We start from the raw sequence: 24,473 nt of genomic DNA, 5'->3' as shown, positions 1-24,473 counted from the left end.
CTGCTGAATCCATTGTTTTCCAACTATTTGTTGATTTTCCCTCCCTTTGAACAGAGAGACCTGATCCTCACTCGCTTGTGGTTGAAAACCCACAGCCAACCAACCCAAGGACGTAGAAGATGCCCGCCATCGTCGCTACTCTCTTATCTCCTCCTCTTTCTCTTTCTTGTACACACAACCCATTGTTATTTTGTACAAGTAGTAACAATAATAATTATTACTATAATTATAATGCTAGTAAATTTTCAACAACCAATTTCATATGGCGATGTCGTCCCGGGTTTCGCATTTCCTGCCAAACCACCGACTTCCAATCTAAAAGTAGCGCCACAAACATCGTCGAACAAATCTCTCTAGCTGGCAAAGACCGCCTATTGAAGGTCTCTCTCTCTCTCTCTCTCCTGTATTTATTTCACTCTCCAGTATTTACTTTTATTCGTATAATAACTTTAATTTTGATTTCGCCATATAAATATGTAAGGCAAGTGTTTAAAAGTAATGTTTTATGTTCTTCAATTATTCTGAGAAGTGGTGGTTCTGTAATCGAACGTTTACTACACGTTAGTGCTGCTGTGGGTGGATAAAAATGCAATGCCCACAAATTGTTGGCTCTCCATATCACTACTAAAAACGAGCTTCACATGCCAACTCAACTAATACTAACACGAAATCTGAGAATTGCTCATGATTTATATCAGAATCCCACTAAGCTTGTCTCCGATTCCTAACAGCCGACCCTCAAATAGTGTACTCTTTTTAAGCCTAGTCCAAGAGATCAAACAACTTGGCAGCCAGGTAAAATCTTAATTAATACAATTATATATGTAATAGAGATCCTTTCCTTAATTTACTGCTATATCTATATCTTTATATGTGATAATAACTTAAGGGAATTGATATATAAGCTCCAATTTTTACTTATTTTTTAGACATTTTAATTACACAGCTATCCATGATTTCTCAATAGTGAAATTCATTGATTTTGCCTCTCACAAGTCAATTGGAGTTTAAATTGAAATCCACGAAACTTATTTATCAATTCCTTAAATTAAATATACTTCCGAAATATGACAGGGTACAAAATTAAATCCCAAATTACATTTATAACAAAAAAGCATTGTTTCCAATATCAATAATCTGCCACAGGTACAATAAGTAATTCCTATGTATAATAAAGCTTTATCAATAGACCTAATTAATATCAATTAAAATATTATGTTTGTTAACATTTATATCTAAAGATAATTATCTACCATAATAAATAAACATATTATTTTTTCTGAGAGTTTGCTTGTAAATCTTGTAATATTGTTGGATCCATGTTTTTTAGCCTTATGATAACTCTGTCTTGCATCATTTTAGTCTGCTGAAAAAAACTTAATTCAGCAGAGAGTTAAATAAACCACAAGGGATATAGTAAAGCACCAAAATTGGCATACAAATGGCTTATGAGAACTAGCACACATCAGAGTATCTGTGGGGGCTCCTTTAACAATACAATAGGTGTTAGGACAAGCAACATTCTGAAAATCACTATTCAAACTTCCAAAGCCATGGATGTATTTGGTTGAGAATTTATAAGCAATGCGTCACACATAACCTTATTTATAAGCTTCAACTTCCCCGTCGTAAAACTTCCCAACTGAAAATGTCACTAATTAATCAAGACTATGTCATAAGGTTTAGGGCGAGGCTCCACTCTCACCCCCAATAGATTCAAACCACTTTATCGGATACCATAATCGTACAACTGCAAATATCAAAATTGAGAGAGCATTGCTTAAGAATCTAGTTTCAAAATTCGGATGAGGATGATGTGATTGAACAACTTTTGTCTCGCTGCCGAAGTGTGACGATTGCATATAGGTCGAAGTCTGATGATTGCATTGCTTCATGACTCTGGTCCAACTCAATAAACAGTAATTTTTCCTTTTCAGTCATCCTTACAAATTAATAATCAATGGGTCACTCTTCCTTTTCAACAGTGGGTACTCTTTTACTTTGCTAAACTGTTTTTGGAGAAAGAAATTCAACATATTTATGGCATGTCCTTGACAATTAAAGCACTTTGTATCTCTATAAAGCACTTTGTTGGATTGTTGACTTTGTTGTATCGAGTTTGTACTGTGGAGAAACTCATCTTTTTAATTTTGCACAAGATGAGGCACAACTAGGTACAAAATTTTCCTTAAAATACCAGAAAGCACCTATTTTAATATGTTGAGCAGCTTGCATAATACTGGTGAATGCATAATAAAGATCAATTTATAAGAGCGGCTATTAACCACATTGATACGTGCACCAAAATAATATAATCAATGATTAATATATGAACACGTGGTTAATTGATAAATTACTAACCTAATAATTCACATGGAAATTAGACGAACGTGACATGACTTTACTGGATTTTCTAATTTTAATTAGCTGGTGTTTCATGGAGGCTTTCAGCTTACTCTCAGCCAATAACTGTACATCTCCTCCACCAACATTGACGAGTGCTCTTGTATAGTGTTCACCATTTCTCAGTTTTTTGTTAGTTGAAGAGCTGGGTCAGGCCCAGAACTGTCAAACTAAATTATCTAGGCGTAGTTCTCTAACAATCATCATTTCGTGGTTTAAAATTTACATTTTCTCGAGACTGTTTCGAAAATTATAAAAACTTAACGGGCTATTATGTAATTTCATCTAAATTGAGGGACTGATTTATGTATTTTGAAAAGTGGAGGACTGATTTAAAAAGTTGAATATATATTGGTCTACCAAATTGTAGCTTTTGGTGATAAAACAGGTTGGGCTAATTCTACTGTGGGAGTATGTTAAGCTGATGTAACAAAAAAACCTACGTCATCATCATCTTTCTTTTCTTCAATGTCCAACCTAATTTGCGTTTCTCTTTAGTTTTTGGTAAACCTGTGATGCTAAGCAAGGAATCTGGTCGGATAGTAGGGCTTGAAATAGTTGGTGTTTAGATACGTGTGCGAATAGAATATGCAGGAGGGTTTCTGGTTTTCTTTAAGCTTCCACCAAACCTTTGATATAGGTATGAGTAAAACATTTATTGCCAGCAAAGGTTAAAAATAGGGAGTTTGGGTTGATAAAGGTTTAACTGGTGCTGATCACCAATTGAATGGGGTTACAAGATCAAATCCCACCAGTGCTTCTTTCATAGCTACAATTAAAACTAAAACAATGTTTTCAAATATCCAATGGTTCCACTCAATAAAAAAACTATATATCTAATAAAGCTAATTCATTCTTTCGGAAATATATTGAAATCCTTAAAGGTAACCTCTTCTTGTAGTTATCTAAAAGATAGTTGTCAACTATGATGGATAAATATATAAGTTTGTTCTAGATTCTGCAAATGATTATACATTGCCCTGCATCAAAATAGCCAGAATAATAGATCTGTTTGGTGGTTGGAAGAACGCACAATTGTTGTAGTGAAACGTTTTTTTTGAATTATATGTAAAAAGGCTTAATTGCCGGAAGAAGATGAAAATTGTAGTTCGTTTTTAATCTTAAATCTTAAACATTTTCTAGTGCATTATTTGAGAAAAGTGAACTAATAGAACCTAAAATAAATAATATAAAATAAGAACACCATAGAATCTTGCATGAAATTGAAAATATTTTTTTTACAAATAAAAATGGAATTTGACGAAGAATTAGGACCAAATTTAATAAAATTACATATACATTCAATATTATAAAAATATATAATGGATTCTAGGTTACATTTGTTTTTTAATATTTTGATGAGATTTTATATAATTTTGGTCAAATTTATGATTCTAATCTTAGAAAATCATTTTTTATGAAGAATAAAATGTTATGATGTTAGCTTAGAAAAAAAAGTGTTATGATGTTGAGGGCGATGAGATAGTTAAGTGGTTAAGGGCTTATCTCTTGTCGTCCCAGGTTATGGGTTTGATTCTAGCTCATCCCCGAGATGTGTTAGAATAGATACTCAATTGTAAGGCAAATAAACCTAATTAGTCAAAAAAAAGCGTTATGATGTTCTTATTCGATGTTCTTTATAGAGTCCTACCCTTTATATATAAACATATAAAGTAGCCGCTTCTTCAAATATTGAGATTTGTGTTATTCCAATACAGGTTCCCATATCAAACATTAGGAACTTTTGCATTATTGCACACATTGACCATGGGAAATCAACATTAGCAGATAAATTACTTCAAACATCGGGTACTGTTCAGATGCGTGACATGAAGGAACAATTTCTTGACAATATGGATCTGGAGAGGGAGAGGGGTATAACCATCAAACTACAGGTTTATTTTATTGCCAAGTATTTTTGTGCATATGAACTTTTTTTTATTATAGTCGAAGTTGTATTAGTGTAATTAAGGAGTCAAATGTTGTAACTTGTTTGTTTTCTTGTTTAGCAACTAGGTATGATTATTTAATAAAGCTAGATATTTGGTTTGCAAGTTTTTACCCACTCAAAAGGGTTTTAATTGTTTGAAGTAATCGACTGACTTTGTCACAATTTGCGAAGAACGTTTGTAGTAACAAAACAATGAGATGAAAACTAGGGTGATTTAAAATTTTGTAGCAACTATTACAAACATTAATCCTTACAAATCAAGAATTACAAAAATTCATCATCTCAAACTCAAAGTTAATTCTTAGAAATCTTATCCCTGCAAAATTATACTTACCTCTTCAAAACCCCCAAATTTGGATTAAGAAAATATGATTAGAACGCTAGTGATATCAGATATGATATATATTTGATGAGTAGATTGTGAACAATCACAATATATCATTGCACGTAGGATCAAAGTAATACTTAAAGAATTGTTTGAGTTTGAAGAGAGATTTGAATGAGAAGTTCTAATATATACATACATGCAGTGATATCAAAAGAGCAAAAGCGAATATGAAATGGATTTGATTACTAGCTGGGTTAAAATGTAACCTGTCATGTCACCTGTCACGTCGCTTTCTAACTTATTTAAAGAGAGTAACAACAGGAACCAATATGAAATATTTACTAGTTCAAAAGTAACTAATATGAGATATTAATACTCCTTCCATCCCACTTTGTATGATCTTGTTTGACTAGCACGCATTTTAAGAAATTAATTCTTGACTTGATCTTAACCATAAAAAGAGATAATGGATGTTAAAGTAAGTGTATTATATGAATGTGTGTTTGTAATAATCTTAAATATTAATGGGAGGTTCAATCTTTTTGGGACATCCAAAAAAGGAAAGTAGGTCATATTAATTGGGACATAGGGAGTAGCATATAGTAGACTAATGAATTAGCTCATTTACTCCTTGTTTTTCATATAATTTTTCAGTACTTTGGTGGTTGTACTTGAGAATATATTTTGTAAACCCCACATACTTCAATCTTGTACTACGTGCTACACTACAAACTTTTGGCGAAGTTAACTTTTGTATAATATTTATATGTACTAGCTTTGTGCCCGTACGAAGCATGAAATTTAGTTTTAGGATTAAATTTTATTTTTAGGAATATGTATGTTTTTATTTAATTACATTCAAGTATTTAATTTTTTTTGTGTATTCTTAATTTTATTTGGAATTTTTTGTTATTTTTCTTTTTCTTCTAAATGCTTCAATTTTACGAAGAGTTTTTGTTATTATGTAATTTATATTTTAAGTGAATGTTATATTTGATACTTTTTCAAATTTCAATTAAATAGACATGTTTGTTATTCCATTCTATGATTTATTAGCTTATATCTTTGCATAATGTTACATACTTGGAATCACGTTCCTATTTCTATTATTATGGTCATTTTTTTATACTTGTATTTTTATGGTATATATTTATTTTATTACCTTGTATGATTTTTCAATTGCATTTAAAAGTAAGTTGTAAATTTGTAGATTTTGTAATCTATTTTTGTTTTCAATGGAGAATCACTTGTGGGCTAAGTAGTTGATACCTAATTGTTAAGTACAAAATTTGCAATAAGCCTTGATTTTTGTAAGGTTTAGGTTCCTCCGTGTATATCCTTCCTCATTCCGTGTATAAGTAATTATAGTAGTTTTTACTTACGTAGGACCTGGTGACGACCAAACCACCAGGCGACCAAAATACATGTGTAGAAGTGCCTTATGCTAATTAAATATAGGAGATAACTTGTCCAGTTCGGTCTTTGTTCTCAAAGAGTGCTTAAGTTGAGCTATGATTAAAAAGTTATTGAGTGGATTCTCATCATTATTACTTGGTCAAATTCTTTTTTTTTTGTTTTGTTTTTGGGCAAGGTCAAGCACATAAATTAAATCGCATGCCTACATGCTCCACAAAACCCTTAACCTTTGCAAATGCGGTATCTATATAGAGTTAATGACTTATATATTGTATGTTGTATCTCATATTTAAATGTTAAAAAATGCAGATAGACAACTAGCAAAGTTTACGAGTATTCATTACCATTCTCGTTAGATATATTTTTATATGATTAGATGTGATTTTCAATACGCTCGGTGCTCTTACATATGGTTTTTGTATGTTGTAATAATCTTTCTATTGAAAGTATGATTGATATTGTTGCAGGCTGCTCGTATGCGATTTTTGTATAATAATGAGCCATATTGCTTGAATTTGATTGATACTCCGGGCCATGTTGACTTTTCTTATGAGGTACGTGAATATCCTTTATTATGACAAGTATGCAATGTTAGGTTTCTTTCATCTTATCATAGCAATTGCAGTGAAATACGATTTATAAAATAACACACATCTATGCGGTAGAATACTTCACTCAAGAGAAAGTCAATTGTTGTTGTCAAGGCGTCATATATGCATAAAAGCGGTTAAAAATGAATAGGCGTCGATACCTTATTAAGTCAGCGTTGCTTCCTAGGCACAACCGAGATGACCCCTTGGCCCGCATTAAGTGAATTTGGCAGTTAGCTATATACCAATATGAAAAATGTTTTCTATTTATATGATTTGACTTCGCTTATTTTCATCTTTGAATGGTAAATTTCATAAAATTAGCACCATTAATCATTATATTCATAATTTTTCTTTTTAAATTTAAGCAAACAAAAGCTAATAAAGTGTATTAGATTCAATCGAATAAACAATTATTACATTAATGTAATTATTAAAACAATTAATATGTATTTACATAAGGAAAAAATGCTCCTAATTACGTACTTAGGGACAAAGTATTTTTTTAAGGCAAAGTTGTAAATACGTGATCAAGTCTTGTAATTACAAAAATACTCACCATGTATTTAAATTTAAAATCCTTTGTATGTCACCTAAAGTAACTTTAGATGGGTAAGTACTTAGAAGCATAATCCTTTTACATAATATTGAATATAATGTATATATGTAGTAGAATATGCCGAAAACCTAATTTTCCTAGTGGTCGCCTAGGCGGGCACATTATCGCTCCTTGACAAGTATGAAACCAATTGTATTGAATAAATATGAACTAAAAAAAGGGATTCGAGGATTCCTTGCAACCTATTTTCTCCATTTCGTCCCCCTTTTGATTGTTAGTTTGTCATCTCTATGATTACATATTATTTGAAGGTACTAGTAGATCAACCATGTAGCTTTATGGTTGATGTTAATGTTTTTCCGGTTTACTATAACAAAGTCTTTTTTTTGTTATTTATTAATTCTTCTCTGCCAAAAGATTCAACTTTTACATATTGTTTTTAGTCATAATTTATTTATAATGTTATCTAAACTTTTGTCATGACTCGTGAGTTATTAATATCTGTAAGAATGACAATATAAAGGCGAACAACCATCGTTTGAGATGTTGTTTCAAAATTAAGTTATAGTATATTCGAAATATTAACATCAAATCAATTAAACAATATACCAATCGTATCCACTAAAATGTATTAATGCCTTTTATAACCATTATGGATTTAGCATTTGTAATATTTCATTATGAAGTAACTCTCAACAAACTTGTTATATAAGTCATGCATTCGAGCGAGTATTACCTCGTCTTAATAATATGAGCGTAAATTTTGTACATTGCAATTTCAAACAAAATCCTCAAGGTGTTGTTTCATTGTAATGATAAAACATTTTTTTAAAATTAAGTACTTTATACTTGATAGTATCTTTAAATCTAAACTTAATAATCAATATAATTAAAAACAACGATATTTTAATTTTAATTATGAATTTGTAAGTTTTTTGTTGTATTCATAACTTAAGTTAATATATAACAAATATTTGTCATTAAATCTGCAACCTTTAAATATAATTTGATAATATATTGGTTAATAACTAATGTAATATGTAATGGTAATACCTCACAATGTAAAGAGTTCATATCAAACAATTAATATGGGCTACTAGATTTAACTATTATGTAAATGTTAAAGAATTTTTTTGTAGTTATATTTGTAGTTAAAAAAGGATTATAATTAAATATGTAATTTTAGGCAAAAGTTGTGTGGAGTCCTCGCAGAACATGATTGTGGAACATGATGTTAGCAAGAAAAACATGTAAGGGAGGAACTCCAATCAAGAATATTAGTAATAGATTAATTTTTACTGTCTTTCCTTGTGGTCTGTCTCTGTCCAAATTTATAGGTATTTTGTATGTGATATATCTTTAATATGTTTACATTTAATGGTATTTAGGTTTCTCGATCTCTTGCTGCATGTGAGGGTGCTCTCCTTGTTGTAGACGCCTCTCAGGTAGTTTCTCCTCTGGTAGAAATTGGTTCAAATATAAAACAGTTAAAAATAATTTATAAAGATTGAGAATGAGTAAGCAGAACCGAAAGGTTAAAAATCAGATTAACCTCTAAACCTTCGCGGTTTGTAAAGGCTTACCTCTTTACTTTATTTCACCTATAGAAGTTGATACTTTTAACGTTTGTACTTGTTTTTATTGGGATGTTTGTCTTATTTCTGTGTCTGATTTATTTTTACAACAAAATGATTCTGTAAACCCTTATGTGACAGGGAGTAGAAGCCCAGACATTGGCAAATGTATATTTGGCTTTGGAGAACAACCTTGAAATAATTCCAGTATGTTGGTTGCTTACTATTGTGTTTCACACCTGCACTTACCAGCATATATGTTTACATGTTGGTGCAATTGACTAATTTACTGAGATGATACGTGTGTTGAAGAAACCTTTGCTGTGAATTGATCTTATAAAATTATCATCCGAAGTTCGATCTTTCATTACTTCGTTTGCACATTCGAAAAATCTACCACATCAGGATTCTTCCTATCGGTATATGTTTTAGAAGTACCATTACTAGTTTAATACTTGGGGTTTGGTTGCCAGAATTATGATTGTCAAGCGATTAAATATTTTAATACAAGTTAGAGTATTCCAACAATAATATAAACAGAGGTAGGTAATCTTCTTTGCAATATCGGCTTTCATTTGCATCGGCATATTAAAAATTGTTTCAGGATCAGCAGATGTTAACTAAATGGGAGAACTCTAGAAGTTAGTAGAATAGGCAACCCAGTAGTGCAAATCATGAAAACATCAGACATGGTGTCCTATTATAGTAGAATAAAATAGGGTGTAACATATTACTTTGAAAGTTAATATCAAGATTTTTCTTTATGTTCTACATGTGTGTACTGACGATAATTATCTACAGATTATTCAAGTATTTAGTTTTATCATGATATTGTAATCTTTGATAGGAGAAAGGTAACGTATAAAGAATAAACCATGGGTGGCTGCAGGTTTTAAACAAAATAGATCTTCCAGGTGCTGAACCAGATCGAGTTGCTAAGGAGATTGAAGAGGTTGGTCCATACACATTTAAAAGCATCGTTCTAATTGTTTAAATTTTGTGATTATGCTTTGGATATTCTAGACTAAGCTACTCGTATAAATTGTAATGCAAGTTCAAATGTAGGCATGTTTGGCTAGTTTTCAACCGAGAAGCAATTTTAAATTGGATTCCGTGAACTGGTCCAATATTGCATTTATGCCATGATTGTTTTAAGTAATTTCTTTTTGAAGTTCTATTTTGCCTAAATTTGAAGAAACCTTATGTTTTTACTGACTTTTCTGTTGATGTATCCATAATCATTTTAGTTCCTTTTATCATAAGAATCTGCGTCTCTTTCACAACATTTTGATACAATCTATTAAATGTTGGCTGGGATTCGAACCCGAGTCTCCCGCCAGCCTTAGCTCTGAAACCATGTTGAGTAACCCATTGCTCTAAAACCTCAAGGTGTTACAGAAAGACCCAACCAGGTCTTTATATTATATTCTAACATTAAATGACTTGCCCCATGATGCATTGTAGCCCACTCTATCCATGAACTGCATGTGGGTACACAAGGTATATGAACTGATATTGGCCATTTCCCTGGTTACCATAATGTTGGGCAGTGCCCAATTTTCTTTGGTACTGCTGCTCGAGCCAAAGATTGGGTTTTAAATTTCCCAGCTACCCACAGGTCTACACAATTAAAATTTCTCAAATTCCTGTGCGAAGCAAGTGGCAAGTGACCTTTGTTCTTCAATTATTATGTGAAACATAAACCTCTGCAGCAGCTTCTGACAGAGAAAAGACAGATGCTAAAATTTGTCAACTATCTAGAAATTAGGATACTTTCATATGCTACTGTTCTTTCCAAGTAGCTAAGAATCGAGGTAAACTGAGAATATTTTCTTGTTTTTATATGTTTATCCAAAAATCCAGTTTGGGAGCTGCATTTTAGATCATTTGTGGATGTTGATTAATGAAAGGATAAGCAATTAATTATTCCTTTTTTATATTTTGGTAAACCATGAAAAAAATCCAATGATATATCCAAATGTAGCATCTTACTTCTCTCATTGAAACCATAGTATTCTTCTATTTCCTCTATTTAATTTATTTTTTTCGTGAAAGTTACGTGACTCCTTTTCATGCATATATATATATATATATTTTGCATGAATTGTGTTGTAGGTTATATCCTTTAACCTTTGGTTATTTCTATCTAGGAACACAATAACTTCAATTTCTAGTTTCTAACTGAAAGTTTCACCCAAATTTCAGGATGTTTTAAATTTTAATCATCTACATGAAAATGGAGTGAAAATCGTGAGATATCCTGTCTCCCAGTAGTGTGACCTTACAACAGTGGGAAAACATTGTCAGTCCGGTGTTGATTTCCCTTCCTCAGTTCCTGCCCCCTCCCCCTTCCACTTTTAATAAAATGAAGCCCAGACAATGTTAACAAGGATAGTGTTGAATCATAGTACTCACCTTAACATAGCTAAGGTTTTAAATTATAGCATAAATGCATACAATGAAATTTGTACTCTAGTGTAGAGAATATAGTTGGTCAAATAATTTCCGCTTTTTAAGACAAAAAATAAATGATTAAATGATTTTGAAAACATGACAACTACACCATTTGACCAAATATTATTTCCAAGGAAACATGTCCTGGAAAAATATTTTCTTTGTATCATTTATAGCATGTTTCACATATATCCAAAGATAACTTATGCTCATAAACTTTACAGTGAATAAAAGATTACAGTATTGTCCGAACTTAGTGGCAGATTAAGGCACATGAGATGAGTATGTTTGTACTTGTGCATGATGACCATTTTTTGAGTTCTTGTGTTGTAGGCATTAGCTTACATTTTATTAAATCTTTAAAATTAGTTGTACGCATGTTACATTTAGTTTTTTTGGAAACAGTTTGTTTATCTAATTTGAATTGAACTGTGTTGGTGTAGGTTGTTGGTTTAGATTGTAGCAATGCAATTCAGTGCTCAGCAAAGGTTAGCTTTAAATACACTTCATCTGGAGTGACCACATACCCGTTTACATGATTACTGTCACTAAAGAATATGAGAAAATTTGGCTAAACAAAACATTCTTCAATTTTGTGTATTATCTTTATTGTAGGAGGGAATAGGTATAGCCGAAATTTTAAATGCAATCGTCGAGAGGGTACCCCCACCTCTTGATTCTGCTGAACGACCTTTGAGGGCTCTAATTTTTGATAGGTACACCATATATGCCTTATGTAGCTATGCCACTTTCTTGGCAATTAGCATACACATCACATGTTAACTTCATTGATGCTTATGTTTTAGCTTTACAAAGTTGAATTGAGCGACTGCTATCCTCACTTAATATTGCACAATAATAATTTGGTTTTGTTGGTATATTTTGTAGTTACTATGATGCATATAGGGGTGTTATTGCATATTTTCGAGTTATTGACGGGACTATAAAGAAAGGTGACAGAATTGTTTTCATGGCCAGTAAAAAGGTAACCATGTCTTTTGTTGTTCCCTGTATGACACAAAAGGCAAGCTCAGGAAATCATATGCATTTAATATAACTTCACAAATTGGTCTTTTAGAACCCTGTTAGTCACATGACAGATAAATTTCTCTCTCACATAATCTGGTTGGTGACAATCTATATTGCAACTTAGCATTCAAGGAATGTTTGCAAAAAGCCGGTTGCCTTTGTTGAGGTTGAGAAAGGGAAACGGTGCAAAGAACCCCACCCTTGATGGAGTGAGCAAGGCATCTTAGTTCCCATGCCAGGATTTGTAGTGATTCTACTTGTTTCTGTAATGTGGGTATTGAAATTGATGAACACAAATGAAAACTGAGTTAATTGATCACGAAATACAGGAGTTCCAAGGACATTCTAGAGAACACGAGAAGTAACCCAACATGCATACCCCCTTGTAAACTTTTATATTTGAAATTAGAATTCGACATCAATTTTGTCATGTACAACCTTACAGTTCAACGGTTTAATAAATTTGATTTATAAAAATTTGAAATGCAGGATTATTATGCTGATGAAATTGGAGTATTGTCTCCCAATCAGTTGCAAGTTGATGAGTTATATGCTGGTGAGGTAGATGTGTCCCGTTTTCTTATATATATACTCTTTACTCACACATGTACCTAGTTTATTTATAGATTTAAGTTTGATTACTATCAACATCTATGTATCTAGTGGTTTGTGCTTCTGAAGGCATGTCCTGGATGGTGTCAGCCGTCATTCATCTTTAGCTTTTCACTTGCATATCATGCGTTAATATGCTATAACTTTTAGTTTTAAGGACTCGCTGCATTGTTTTTCTTTTACTATGTGATTGGATAGAATTTTTCATGCACTTCTCAGTTTTTTAATTGAAGAGGATTGTTTCATGAGATGGTATGTGCTGTTTCAACCAAGATAAAGGTTCTGTGGAATCTTAGAGTTATAATGTGGGAGTCAGAACTTTAATTTGAGTTAAGAATTAATTGCTACCATGCACTAGACAGATATGTTTAGATTTTACGTGTATAAGAGACGCATGATGGTTCATATTGGTAAAAGATAGAGTATATAATTGCTCCATTTACTATAGGACATGTGATGCCTAAGGTGTCTATTACGTGCACAAGATTAGTGCTGCCGGTGCCAGATGGTTAGGTGTCTGGACAGCTTACCTAAATTATTTCCTCTGCCTTATCTTATAATTTCATTTTATTAAATTTTAAGACCAGAGAATTTAGCTCTTTTTTTTCACCCAGATAACTTCATTTACCAACACTTTGCAAATGGTAATTAACATCTCAGGATATGCTGTGTTATAACCTATCATTTCAGGTCGGTTACCTATCAGCTTCTATAAGATCGGTAGCAGATGCGAGAGTGGGCGACACTATTACTGGTTACAGTAGAAAGGCAGACCAATCACTTCCCGGATATAAGGAGTCTACTCCTATGGTGTTCTGCGGCTTGTTTCCTATTGACTCCGATCAGTATTCTTCTAATCGTTGTACTTACATCTCCTGATTGATTTGAGATTATTAGTTCCAAATTTTGATGATGATATATGTTATAGATTTTCAGAGCTACGTGATGCATTGGAGAAACTACAACTTAATGATGCTGCATTAAAGGTAATGTTCCACTAAAGTATACATATTATCTTAGTGAAGGAATCTTAAGTACTTTTTAACTGCTAAATCCAATATTCGTTTGTTGTAAATATGTGTTATTATCATAAATGTCTTCGGGATTTGAAGATATAGAGAGGCTTTATTTTAAATGCTTTTAGTAGCGAAATCAATGATGGAGTGTGGTTCTGATAACACAACGGTCATTATTTCCGGTCTTGGACTTTGAGATATGGATTTTGAAATATGCAAAATTCTCTACGAAACATGAAAAGTTGATTGCTCTTACTAGCTCCATAATGAAAACCATCATCTTTAGATTATCATGATATTAAAAAGAGTTAGGACTTCTAGACTCTAGTCATTACCTGTGTACTTAACTAAATTTACTATATATCTTCTGTATTAGAATACATGATATTATTGGGAATCATGTTTTTGTAAAGGGGATATGGGGGTTGCGATATTTCGTTTTACGAGAGGTGACCATGAAGAGCACATTAAAATATGTTGTCTATCTTTGTTAAATCAGATAAGAAGTTGTGAAATACAGTCACGAAACTGGATGACTTCATAACAGCGGCTTAAGGAATGTTTTGAAATACAGTCACGAAACAAGAACTTTTTTATTGTAGTGAAGCCAGTTGTGCTTGTTATGACATGCCTACAAAATTGCAATGATCATGCTAAGATGGATGTTGGCACTCAATAGAGGATTTTATGAAGAATAAATACTTAACAAGAACATATTGTGATATTAAGGCCAAAAATGTTTGCAGATCCATTTTGGTGGGTAGAATTAGTTGATATAATTGTATATAGATGAAAGTCACATGATACACGACTTTACGGAAAGGGTGGCAATCAATCCATGCAAGACAGGTAGTTTAGCAATAAGGCTCTAGTGAGCTGAATCTATTTGTTTGTCCCTGTATTAAATTTTTAACATGATATATAATCTTAATTGGTATTGGGAACAAATGACACACTTACAGAATGTTTCTGTGTATTAAGAAATAGTATATTTCAGTAACATCATGTTATATGACATAATATTATGATAATGTACAGAATAATGGGGACTTCTTTATGCTCTTATTTATTTCTGAAGCTATAAATTTCAGTTTGAGCCTGAGACCTCAAGTGCCATGGGTTTTGGCTTTAGATGCGGGTTTCTTGGTCTACTTCATATGGAAATTGTTCAGGTTTGGACCAGTTTTGTCTCCATTTAATGATTTTCTCTAATTATGATTAGAGTTTACTACCTTTTTATTTTAATAATTATGGAAATCATCTTACAGGAAAGGCTAGAACGGGAATACAATTTGACACTCATAACTACTGCACCAAGTGTTGTGTATCGAGTACATTGCGTAAATGGTGATACTGTAATTTTCTCATCCTCGTATAAATTCTGGAATTTGATTATTGTATTCTGAACTGGAGTAGACTACAGCTTTAGGTTACTAATGATTGCTATGTTGAAGTTCTGAAAGTGCTCTTAAAATTTATGCCTTGGACTATAGTAAGATTATTTCTACTGTTTCTTGAAGTTTACCTCTGGGGTGAGGTGGGTCTTATTCTTGCTTTAAATATATAATTTTCCCTGCTAATGTGATTGTATAAAAGTAAGCATTGCTCTGGATTCTGATATATATATTAAATAGAAAGATATAACATTCTATGTTCAACCTGCACTTGTAAATATTTGAGACTTATGCGTTGGGCATTACTATTTAGGACATCAAAACTTTCAAAGAAAGCATTCTCTTCATCTAAACATACTTCTTTTGTTGAAACCAGTAGATCAAGTCTATGTGTCTAGTTGATCATGCAAAATAAAACATCGCTTTCACCTATGAATTTAGAATATATAAACATTTTAATTTTTTAGTAGTTCTCTTTGAGATGTCACTTCCACGGTTGGTAGCTTCTTACTCTTGACAAAAACATAAAGTGAAATATCAGATTTAGACACTTGTAAGCGTGGTATTTAGTGCTCAATAGGCGTGAAGCCAATATGAAGTCCAGAAACTTGTAAAGATGATGGTGCAAAATGAATATTGCATCCAAAAATAAAGAATTCTGCAAATGAGTAGGGAGTTGGCAGTTATAAATAAATGATATGTCAATTGACAAGTATATATAGTAGATACGGAGAAGAAAGTGTTATGATGGATTGGTTGCTAATACAGTAATACGGCATAGTGGCATGAGTATTCATTAGTAGTGGAATTGAAAAAAGGAAGGTTGTCATTGTGTTTGATTGATTGTGTGCTCTAGTATTTTAAATATAAAATTGCACCAGAGCTGTTTTATAGACAACTGGTCAAGTTTGTAAAAGGATTCCTATCAAGTTTGTTTATTTTATATTTCGGAAGTGTCTAACTCACATTCGTTTGGTATGTTCTTTAAACTTATCTCAGAGTCGTGAATTCTAAGATACCATCTCATGTATTCACACAATGGTGATAGGTCCATACCACATCTTTAATATATTTTCCTAATTATTAACACCAACTTATGATACATGGACATGGATATGGAGATTTAGATGCACAACTGTGGATATGTGGTAACTTAATATAAAAGCATGAAACGACTCAATGACTGGGGGATCCGTTGGCTAGTTTAAATTTTAACTCTACAAGAATATATATACATTATATATCAAATGATTAAACAATTAATTAAGCAACCTTGAGGATTACATACAGGAGCTTTGGATGTACGGCTTGTTCAGCATTGCATATATCAAGATTATAGGTGTCTGTGGTCACAATTGCATAAAAAGTTCATTCAAGATTGTGCATCTCTTTGCTTACTGAATCATTTCTGAACTTTTATGCATAAAGTGATTGCAAGCTTCAATGTGTTGTAGTTCCTACTCCGATGATTGGTTTTTGAAGGCCTATATGTTTTCGACCAACTAATATAACTAACATTTTTTTACCCTGCTCCAAATCCCCCCTCTTATCAAGGTGCTATAATGACTGGTTATGAGTTCATCTTCATATTTTGAAATCAGTAGCTTTTGCTCCTCTTCAAAATTCAAAAATGATATGTGCTGTTTAATCTTGTCAATTTATCTAGTTTGTAATATTATGTTTGGTGATCTAGGTTGAGTGTTCAAATCCATCTGTACTTCCCGAACCAGGAAAAAGGAGGTCGATTGAGGAACCATATGTTAAGGTCTTTGTACTCTAATATGCTTATCACTTTACTTGATACCAGGGTACGAGAATTTTGTTGCCAGTGACTTAAACAGTCAAATTTAATATACAGATTGAGATGCTAACACCTAAAGACTACATTGGCCCTCTTATGGAGCTTTCTCAAGATCGAAGAGGAGTGTTTAAAGAGATGAAATTTATCACTGAAAATAGAGCATCTTTAGCCTATGAACTACCACTAGCGGAGGTAAACCTTTATGCTTCTCTATTGTCATTATGCTTCCCTATTATCAGCCATATGCTGCAGTGAAGCAACTGACTTGGGTGTCTGGAATATATTTTTTTTGTAGATGGTAGGTGATTTTTTTGATCAGCTTAAATCAAGAAGCAAGGGTTATGCTAGCATGGAGTATTCTTTTATCGGGTAAATCAATGTCCTCCAGTCAGTAATAATTGTATAATAATTGTACACGTGAATACATGATGCATCTTGTCCTATTTTAGGGGGCTCATTTTTTTAAAATAAGTTAAAATGTTATTCTTTACTTCATTGCACGAGTCAATAATCTAAACTTTCGTATCTACTTGTGTTATCTAGGGATTGCTATAACTCATGTCATCTGACTTGTGAAATTATATGTTTTTATGGAATATGGGCAAGTCTTATAGGTAGATTTTTGGGGAATCTTATCTTCAGGGCTACGATGATGCCTGTAGCACTTAAACAATCCTGGATGCCGTAGGTTTACTCTTTTCAACTGCTTTACCTAAATCGAACCAAACCAAACATTTTTAGTATATCCTGGTCGTGGAGCACACCTGGTCCGGGAAGGTAAGAAATTTGTGGTCTTTATATCTTACTCCAAACGAGTAGAGAGTATGTTTCAGCAAAGACCTAGGATGGCCACAAACGGTATGGATATTGGGTTTCGTGAAATCCAAATACTTTTGCATTTTAAAATTGAACCCTAATCCTCTCAATCGAGTTTTGAATCACATTATATTGAATGTCTAAAAAAGTTCAAAAAATTGTATGAAGTCCAATATCATCAATATGCGTTGGCAACAGTAACCATATTTAAACGAAAATTGAAGCCACAAATGGTTATGTTAGATAAATAAACATTCAAATATTATGTATTGCGCCAACTAGATAGTGTGTCATTATCAGTAAATTATTAACCGACTAATACCTCACAAGCATACAAAAATTAAAAGATAAGTGTGAAGAGTAAACTCATAAACATATATATCTAATATTTAATATGTATATATACATATATATCGGGTTTGGATCGGTATTTCAAAATTTATATCCAAACTCTTTCAGTTTTTAAAAATATATCCTAATCTAAAAACTTGGGTTTGGTAAAATTCAACTAGAATGGATCGATTATCCACCAACTTGAATAATTTAGAAAAACAAGAATTTGAGCATATTAGAAAGGATAAGAGGCAATATAAAAATAAAAGCATGGTATAGAAGACAAGAAATTGTAAATGGCAACATCCAGGCAATCTTCCCTCTCACATATCATGTCACATACCCATGTCAATTTTTTTTCTCTTTTTGGATTTAGTCATTTGTGTGAAGTTATAAACATCATTTTAAAAATTCCCAAAGTTTATTATTTAAGTAGTTAATTTATAATAAAGCCCGAATGTTTACGGGTTTTAGTCTGTTAGGTATTATTATTAGGGATTCTATTCCCTATATAAGTAATGTAATCCCCAATATAGTACTTAGACTTGATTTTGACGATAATCATATATCGAATCGGGTCTCTTTTATGGGTTATGATCCATAAATTTTCTCCCTTCTGCGGTTGGGAAACCCCTGCGGTAGTGGGTGTTCTGCAGTTCATTCACTGGAGTCTATTATTATTCTTGTTTTAATTGATTAAATCGTTCATTTTACGAGTTGTCCTACATCGAAAAACAGACTTTATTCTGAGCAATGAATTAAAATAATTTGTATTTATTACATTTTATTATTTAGGAATAATGTTAATTGTAATGTAGTATGTAGTTTTGATTATATATAATAGCTGATGACTAGGCTTATCAAAGAAACGTAGCACCAACTAAAAACAAAACAAAAATTCAAGTACAGATATACCAAGAATCCTCTAAATACGTCCAATTGCCATTGTAGATTGAGTGTGAGCTACATCTCTGCAAAGTACTTTCACGAACTACTCCAATAGCCAAGAAAGTAACGATATAAGATTCCCGTCTCCTCTCAGTGAAATAAACCAAAGCAGCCAATAAAATACGGTGAAAACACTAACAACATACTAAGCCTCCATCTCCTAGCTGTTAAAACTCCTGAATGCCGATGAAAGTATGGCGAACTAAATAAAAACTTCCTCCTCCACACCTTGTCTAGAGAAAAGGCATTGGAAGAACAAATGAGAATGAGAGTTATCAGCCATAGCACACAAAACATTTCTCAACATATATTGTATAGTATGTTAAACATTTTTTTATGGAACTAATTTAATAAAAAATTGTATTTTAATAAAGATATTACAATTGACTTGTTGCTTGGGTTACTTGCTGCTGGTTTAAGAAATAGCCAAAGAATGCTATAAATCCTACCATTTTGCTCCTCATTTCTGTAGGTTTTTTTACCCAAGTTCCTTTGTAATTATTATGTGAAGATTACTGAAACTAATTTAGATTTCATTCGATTTTTACCTTATGAAAGTTTAGTTATATGTGATTATTCAATTTTAATCTTCTGCAATTGTGTTAACCTGTAGTAGTAAAATATATTATACAAGCTAAAGCTGGTTGTTCGTAAAACATGCTAATATTTGTCAAGGAAGTGTTGATACATGTATTAATCCACTATTTATCTAATTCTGATTTCTAGGTACAGAGAAAGTGATTTGACAAAGCTTGATATACTTATCAATGGAGATGGGGTAGAACCTCTGGCTACAATCGTCCACAAAGACAAGGTAAAATTTGTATAGTTTCTTTCACTTGAGGTGCCCGTCTTGAATGAAGGCCATGCGAAATAGGAGTTGGGTTTTTCAAATTGAAATTTAAAGTTCTTTTCGCAAACTCGTGTAACATGGAAATTCAGTATTTGTCGTGGTCCCTTCAATATTTGCTTTTTAGTTTTAATCTTAGGCGGTAGGTATATTCTCAGATGTTATGTTGTACATTTGAGGTCAAGATTATTAAAAGCTTCCATTGCATTATTACTTTAAATGAAATCATTGGCTGCAGCCGCTGCACATTAACAATTAAGCATCAGACAAGTGCAGCTTCCTGAACTATATTTACATATATAATATGTGTACAATCACTTAATTCTCAACGATCTGATCACGCACACTGAGAAGTGGGAAAAAAATGTGATGTTGAATGCATAGCTTTAGCTCTAGTCCTTGAAGAACTCAGACTCTTTTAGAAGGATCCGACACGGACACAAGTCTGAGAGTCCGATTCTTCGAACTCGAAAATCAAAGACTCAGGGATACGTTTTATAAGGATCCGACACTTGGATTTGGAGCAATTACTATTTTTAACATAATATGATACTTTTTATATCAATACCTATCTTTTTATGTAAAATAGTACATAAACTTTTAAAAAACAAGGGTAAAATAATATCTGTTTCTCTATAAATTCATAACAGGTGCAATTTTAAAAGTTGAAGAATTAAACTATATTGTATAACAAACAATTAAAGATAGGTTCTCTTATGTTTTCAAAGATGAAGTGTCCATTTTCCAGATGGCATTCGGATCCGGATCCAAGTGTCGGTGTCAGTGTCGTGTCCTAAGGACACTGGTACGGCTGGGTTTTCTGAAGAGTCCGAGCATCACAGGGAGTCATTGGACTTTTATTTTGAAGATCTTTTTTAAAAGTTTGAATTGGACAAAAAACAACCAAGTCTATCCTTTAACCTCTAATGTGATTACTTAACTAACATAGTACAAACTCTTAAAAATGAATGTAGCGGACAACAGTTAGGGGTCAGAAATGGATGTATATTTGAATCATAGGAGCTAGCAATCACTCATATTGGTGATATTATTGTTGCTTTTATTAAAGAGCAAGTTAAGTTCTATCTAATTTGAGCTCTGAGAGTGTGGTTGTTTGCTTTGTAATTTTAGGCATATTCTGTGGGAAGAGCCCTGACTCAAAAACTTAAGGAACTCATACCAAGACAAATGTTCAAAGTACCCATTCAGGTATGACTTCTTTTATCTTTACTGATAATATCTTGAAAATGCAATACTTTTCTAATGTCTGTCTAAGCCACTTTGTTAGCTAGGAATGTCATATCATTACTGTTGCTAGTAAAACTACTTTGCTGTCATCGTGTAGTGTCTTGCCGCTTGAAAGATGAGAATTTTCATCATTACCTTGTTGTTCCAACTATATTAAAAGCCCTTTTCATATTGTTGTAGTGTATCTGGTCATACAGACTAGCATACTACCAGAAAGTTCTTTTTGTCAAGCGACGTTAAATTGAATGCAGTGAATAATAATTACTTTAAATTATATCAACATATGTTTTGTATAGGAACAGATGAAACGAGCAAGTTACTTTTAAATTATAATGATCAAGAGGGGGGGGGGGATGATTTTAATTTGTTGGCTTCTTACAAGCAACATGACGGTTAAAACTGATGTCAGTTTTCTGAAAAACTGAATTATATTTTATTGATCATGCAAATCTATGGCTTCCATTTCTGTCTATAAAAATCATTCTCTAATAAGTCAAATACTAGTTTAGAGGAGAAAATAACATTAAATGTTTACAAAATTCATCCTCGACTCATTCAGACAATGTTCGGTTATTTGAAACGTGAGGATTACTATGAATGGTTAAGAGTCAACAGAAAAATGTATACAGCTTGAAGTTGAATTTTTTTATTAGCACGATTCTTGATTAGGTAGTAATACTAGAGTAGAGTTAACTATAAAAATCAAATGACCTTTCTGTATTGAAAATAATTGGGGAGGGCAAAGGTAAAGGACTTTGGTCTATATTTGTGTGCCACAAGGACCAGGACTAGTGAAAAATAAAGGAAAAAATTTAGAATTTATAAATCCCTTCCTATCCTCTCTATAGAAGAAGAGTGGTAATCAGTATGTAAAATGAATGAACAAGAATTCGTGAGATTTTCTTCCAGTCAAAACTTTTATCTCTTTGATATGAATTATAGCTGAGTATTCCACCCAAACCAAACTAAACCAAACATACCCAGTGTATTCCACTTGCTGGGGAGGGGGTAAGATGCCCACAAACTTTACCTCCACTCCAAAATGGTAGAGAGGTTATTACCGCAATGACCCTAGCCTTGAATAGTAGCTAAACAGTAATAACAAGCTGAATATTTTATTGTGAACGTGAAAATAGTATAATAAAATTGTTGCAAAGGCTTGCTAGTTCCTCCGCCGTTGCATCATTAGTTCCTTTTATATAATTTTTACAAGCATGTCATTACTTTACAGGCTTGCCTAGGTACAAAAGTGATTGCCAGCGAAACTTTATCTGCTATCAGGAAAGATGTCCTGGCGAAATGCTACGGTAAGAGCGTAGACTTTTTTTTAAAAAAAAAACCACTTGTATTGATAGAAATGAAAAATACAGATCCTCCGATTGTAGCAGGAGGACACCAACAACATACCTAAGGAAAAGACAACAGCAGAACCAGACTAGACCTAAACTAACGGAAACAGACTACTGGTCTACTAGATCAGCCACTGACTGAAGATAACTATCCCAACAACTAAAATTAGAACTGCAAGTGACTCAACTCTAAACCTTTCTTGAGCTCATCAGATCAAATAAATCGAAGAGGTTGTCCTCATCTAGCTCCTCTTCCAAAACCACATTGTGCATCTGCCACTGACCGTTGTTGACCCAGGGAGCTTGGATATGCAGATTGGCCATGAAAGCATCAGCTAGTTCTCCTGCCTCTTCTTCCATAATTTCTTCAAAGACTTCAACTTATAGAGTACCACAGCCCATACGCATGCAGTAGACTTGAATATTAAAAATGTGGTCACAGGCTCACAGCCCACCCGAAACTCCTGGCCTTGGGTTGAATCCTGATGATCTAATTTAAATGCTTACATCCACTTGAAAATATATATTATGTGCATATCCTTGGAATCATTTCGCACATCTCATTTAATAAAATACGAAAACTAAGGCTTCTTGCAACTGAAATTTTACCGATTTTAACTTATATAACATTCAAGATGTTGCTCTATTCGTTTATGCAGGCGGTGACATCTCAAGGAAAAAGAAATTGCTTAAGAAACAGGTTTTTTTTTGCATTGAAAATTTTACAGTTTGTATATTCAATGTTTTTAATATAGTGACATTAGATAAACATGCATTGTGCTCTTAGCTCTTAGCTCTTAGCTCTTAGCTCATTTTTGTTGATAGTTTTTTAGCTCATCTTAGCTTATCTTAGCTCATCTTTATTAGCTCATCTTAGCTCATCTTTGTTGATAAATTTTTAGATCTCTGTTGCCTGCATGCACCATTATCTAAAGAACTTACCGCATATTCATCTACAACTGAATCACAATTCTTAATATGCATATGTTTAGAATTTTAAATAAAGATTCCCATATATTTATGTAATTATTTCAGGCCGAGGGAAAGAAAAGAATGAAGGCCATTGGTAAAGTTGATGTACCTCAAGAAGCATTTATGGCTGTATTGAAACTTGAAAAGGAGGTATTGTAATTGTATAGCATCTGACAGAGATTCAAATATTACAGGCCACAGAACAAAATTCCTGTAGAATAGCAATTATTCTTTGCAAGAGTTGCAATACCCTTTGTAATTTCAGCTTCAATTCCATATGCGCAGGACCTTTTTTTAATAGGAGTATGATATAGTATATATACATGTATCCAAATATGCCTTATATTATCGAAAACTGTTGGGATAATAATTTAATCATGGGCAAATGTTTGCTAACAAATTAAGAATTTAATGGCAACTCGGGTAACAAGAGCATCTGCAACCATCTCTTGGTTCACCCTTGTAACAACATATTTTTATTAATAAAAAAGAGGCGAACTAGAAGCTCTTCATATTAGGAGAGTCTCTTGAAACTCTAACTTTACATAATTACATCTGTTTTTCATAACCCTTTGTTAGTGAATTTTTACTTAATATTATTATATTTGCGAGGATCAAATATGAGAAGTATTGTTAGAATTCACTTATCATCTAAGAGTTATTTTTTTATAATATTTTTTAAAAATGTTAGGAGACTATTGTATTTTGCTCTTAAAGATACAAGAGGAATCAATATTCGATTAATAAAAACAAAATAAGGAATGATTAGTGTCTCCTTAAACATAAGTAATGAAAAGGTATATTTTAGTTTTTGAGCAACGGTTTAAGAG

The 24,473-nt window shown here is 32.5% G+C and overlaps 1 protein-coding gene across 3 annotated transcripts; it reads left to right on the top strand.

The window, feature by feature from the left end:
- On the top strand, window positions 1–23,941 carry LOC141711491 (translation factor GUF1 homolog, chloroplastic). 3 transcript variants are annotated; one of them, XM_074513952.1, is made up of 22 exons: window positions 2–380; window positions 4,122–4,298; window positions 6,566–6,652; window positions 8,636–8,692; window positions 8,963–9,028; window positions 9,711–9,773; window positions 11,719–11,763; window positions 11,891–11,991; window positions 12,164–12,260; window positions 12,794–12,865; window positions 13,607–13,761; window positions 13,845–13,902; window positions 15,024–15,104; window positions 15,201–15,287; window positions 17,020–17,091; window positions 17,185–17,319; window positions 17,423–17,496; window positions 19,951–20,038; window positions 21,206–21,283; window positions 22,554–22,629; window positions 23,331–23,371; window positions 23,707–23,941. In XM_074513952.1, exons 1-22 carry the CDS (start codon window positions 120–122, stop codon window positions 23,800–23,802), a joined length of 2,067 nt encoding a protein of 688 aa, XP_074370053.1. In that variant the 5' UTR covers window positions 2–119; the 3' UTR covers window positions 23,803–23,941. The 3 variants fall into 3 exon arrangements, with proteins under 3 accessions (XP_074370055.1, XP_074370054.1, XP_074370053.1); XM_074513954.1 differs by lacking the exons at window positions 23,331–23,371; window positions 23,707–23,941 and adding an exon at window positions 22,711–23,312 and having other exon boundaries at window positions 1–380; XM_074513953.1 differs by lacking the exons at window positions 23,331–23,371; window positions 23,707–23,941 and adding an exon at window positions 22,708–23,312 and having other exon boundaries at window positions 1–380.
- The last annotated feature ends 532 nt before the right edge of the window (window positions 23,942–24,473 follow it).

The sequence above is a fragment of the Apium graveolens genome, chromosome 3 (genome assembly GCF_009905375.1).
Source record: "Apium graveolens cultivar Ventura chromosome 3, ASM990537v1, whole genome shotgun sequence".
Taxonomy (NCBI): domain Eukaryota; kingdom Viridiplantae; phylum Streptophyta; class Magnoliopsida; order Apiales; family Apiaceae; genus Apium; species Apium graveolens.
Note: the sequence above shows the minus strand (reverse complement) of the source record. Positions and strands in the feature narration are given on the sequence as shown.

Bases quoted from the DNA above. Each gene is read 5' to 3' on its own strand.
- LOC141711491 (XM_074513952.1), top strand. From the start codon at position 120: ATGCCCGCCATCGTCGCTACTCTCTTATCTCCTCCTCTTTCTCTTTCT. The intron at 9,774-11,718 runs GTTGGTCCATAC...GTGTTGGTGTAG, and splicing joins TTGCTAAGGAGATTGAAGAG to GTTGTTGGTTTAGATTGTAG. The intron at 15,288-17,019 runs GTAATTTTCTCA...TTGGTGATCTAG, and splicing joins ATTGCGTAAATGGTGATACT to GTTGAGTGTTCAAATCCATC.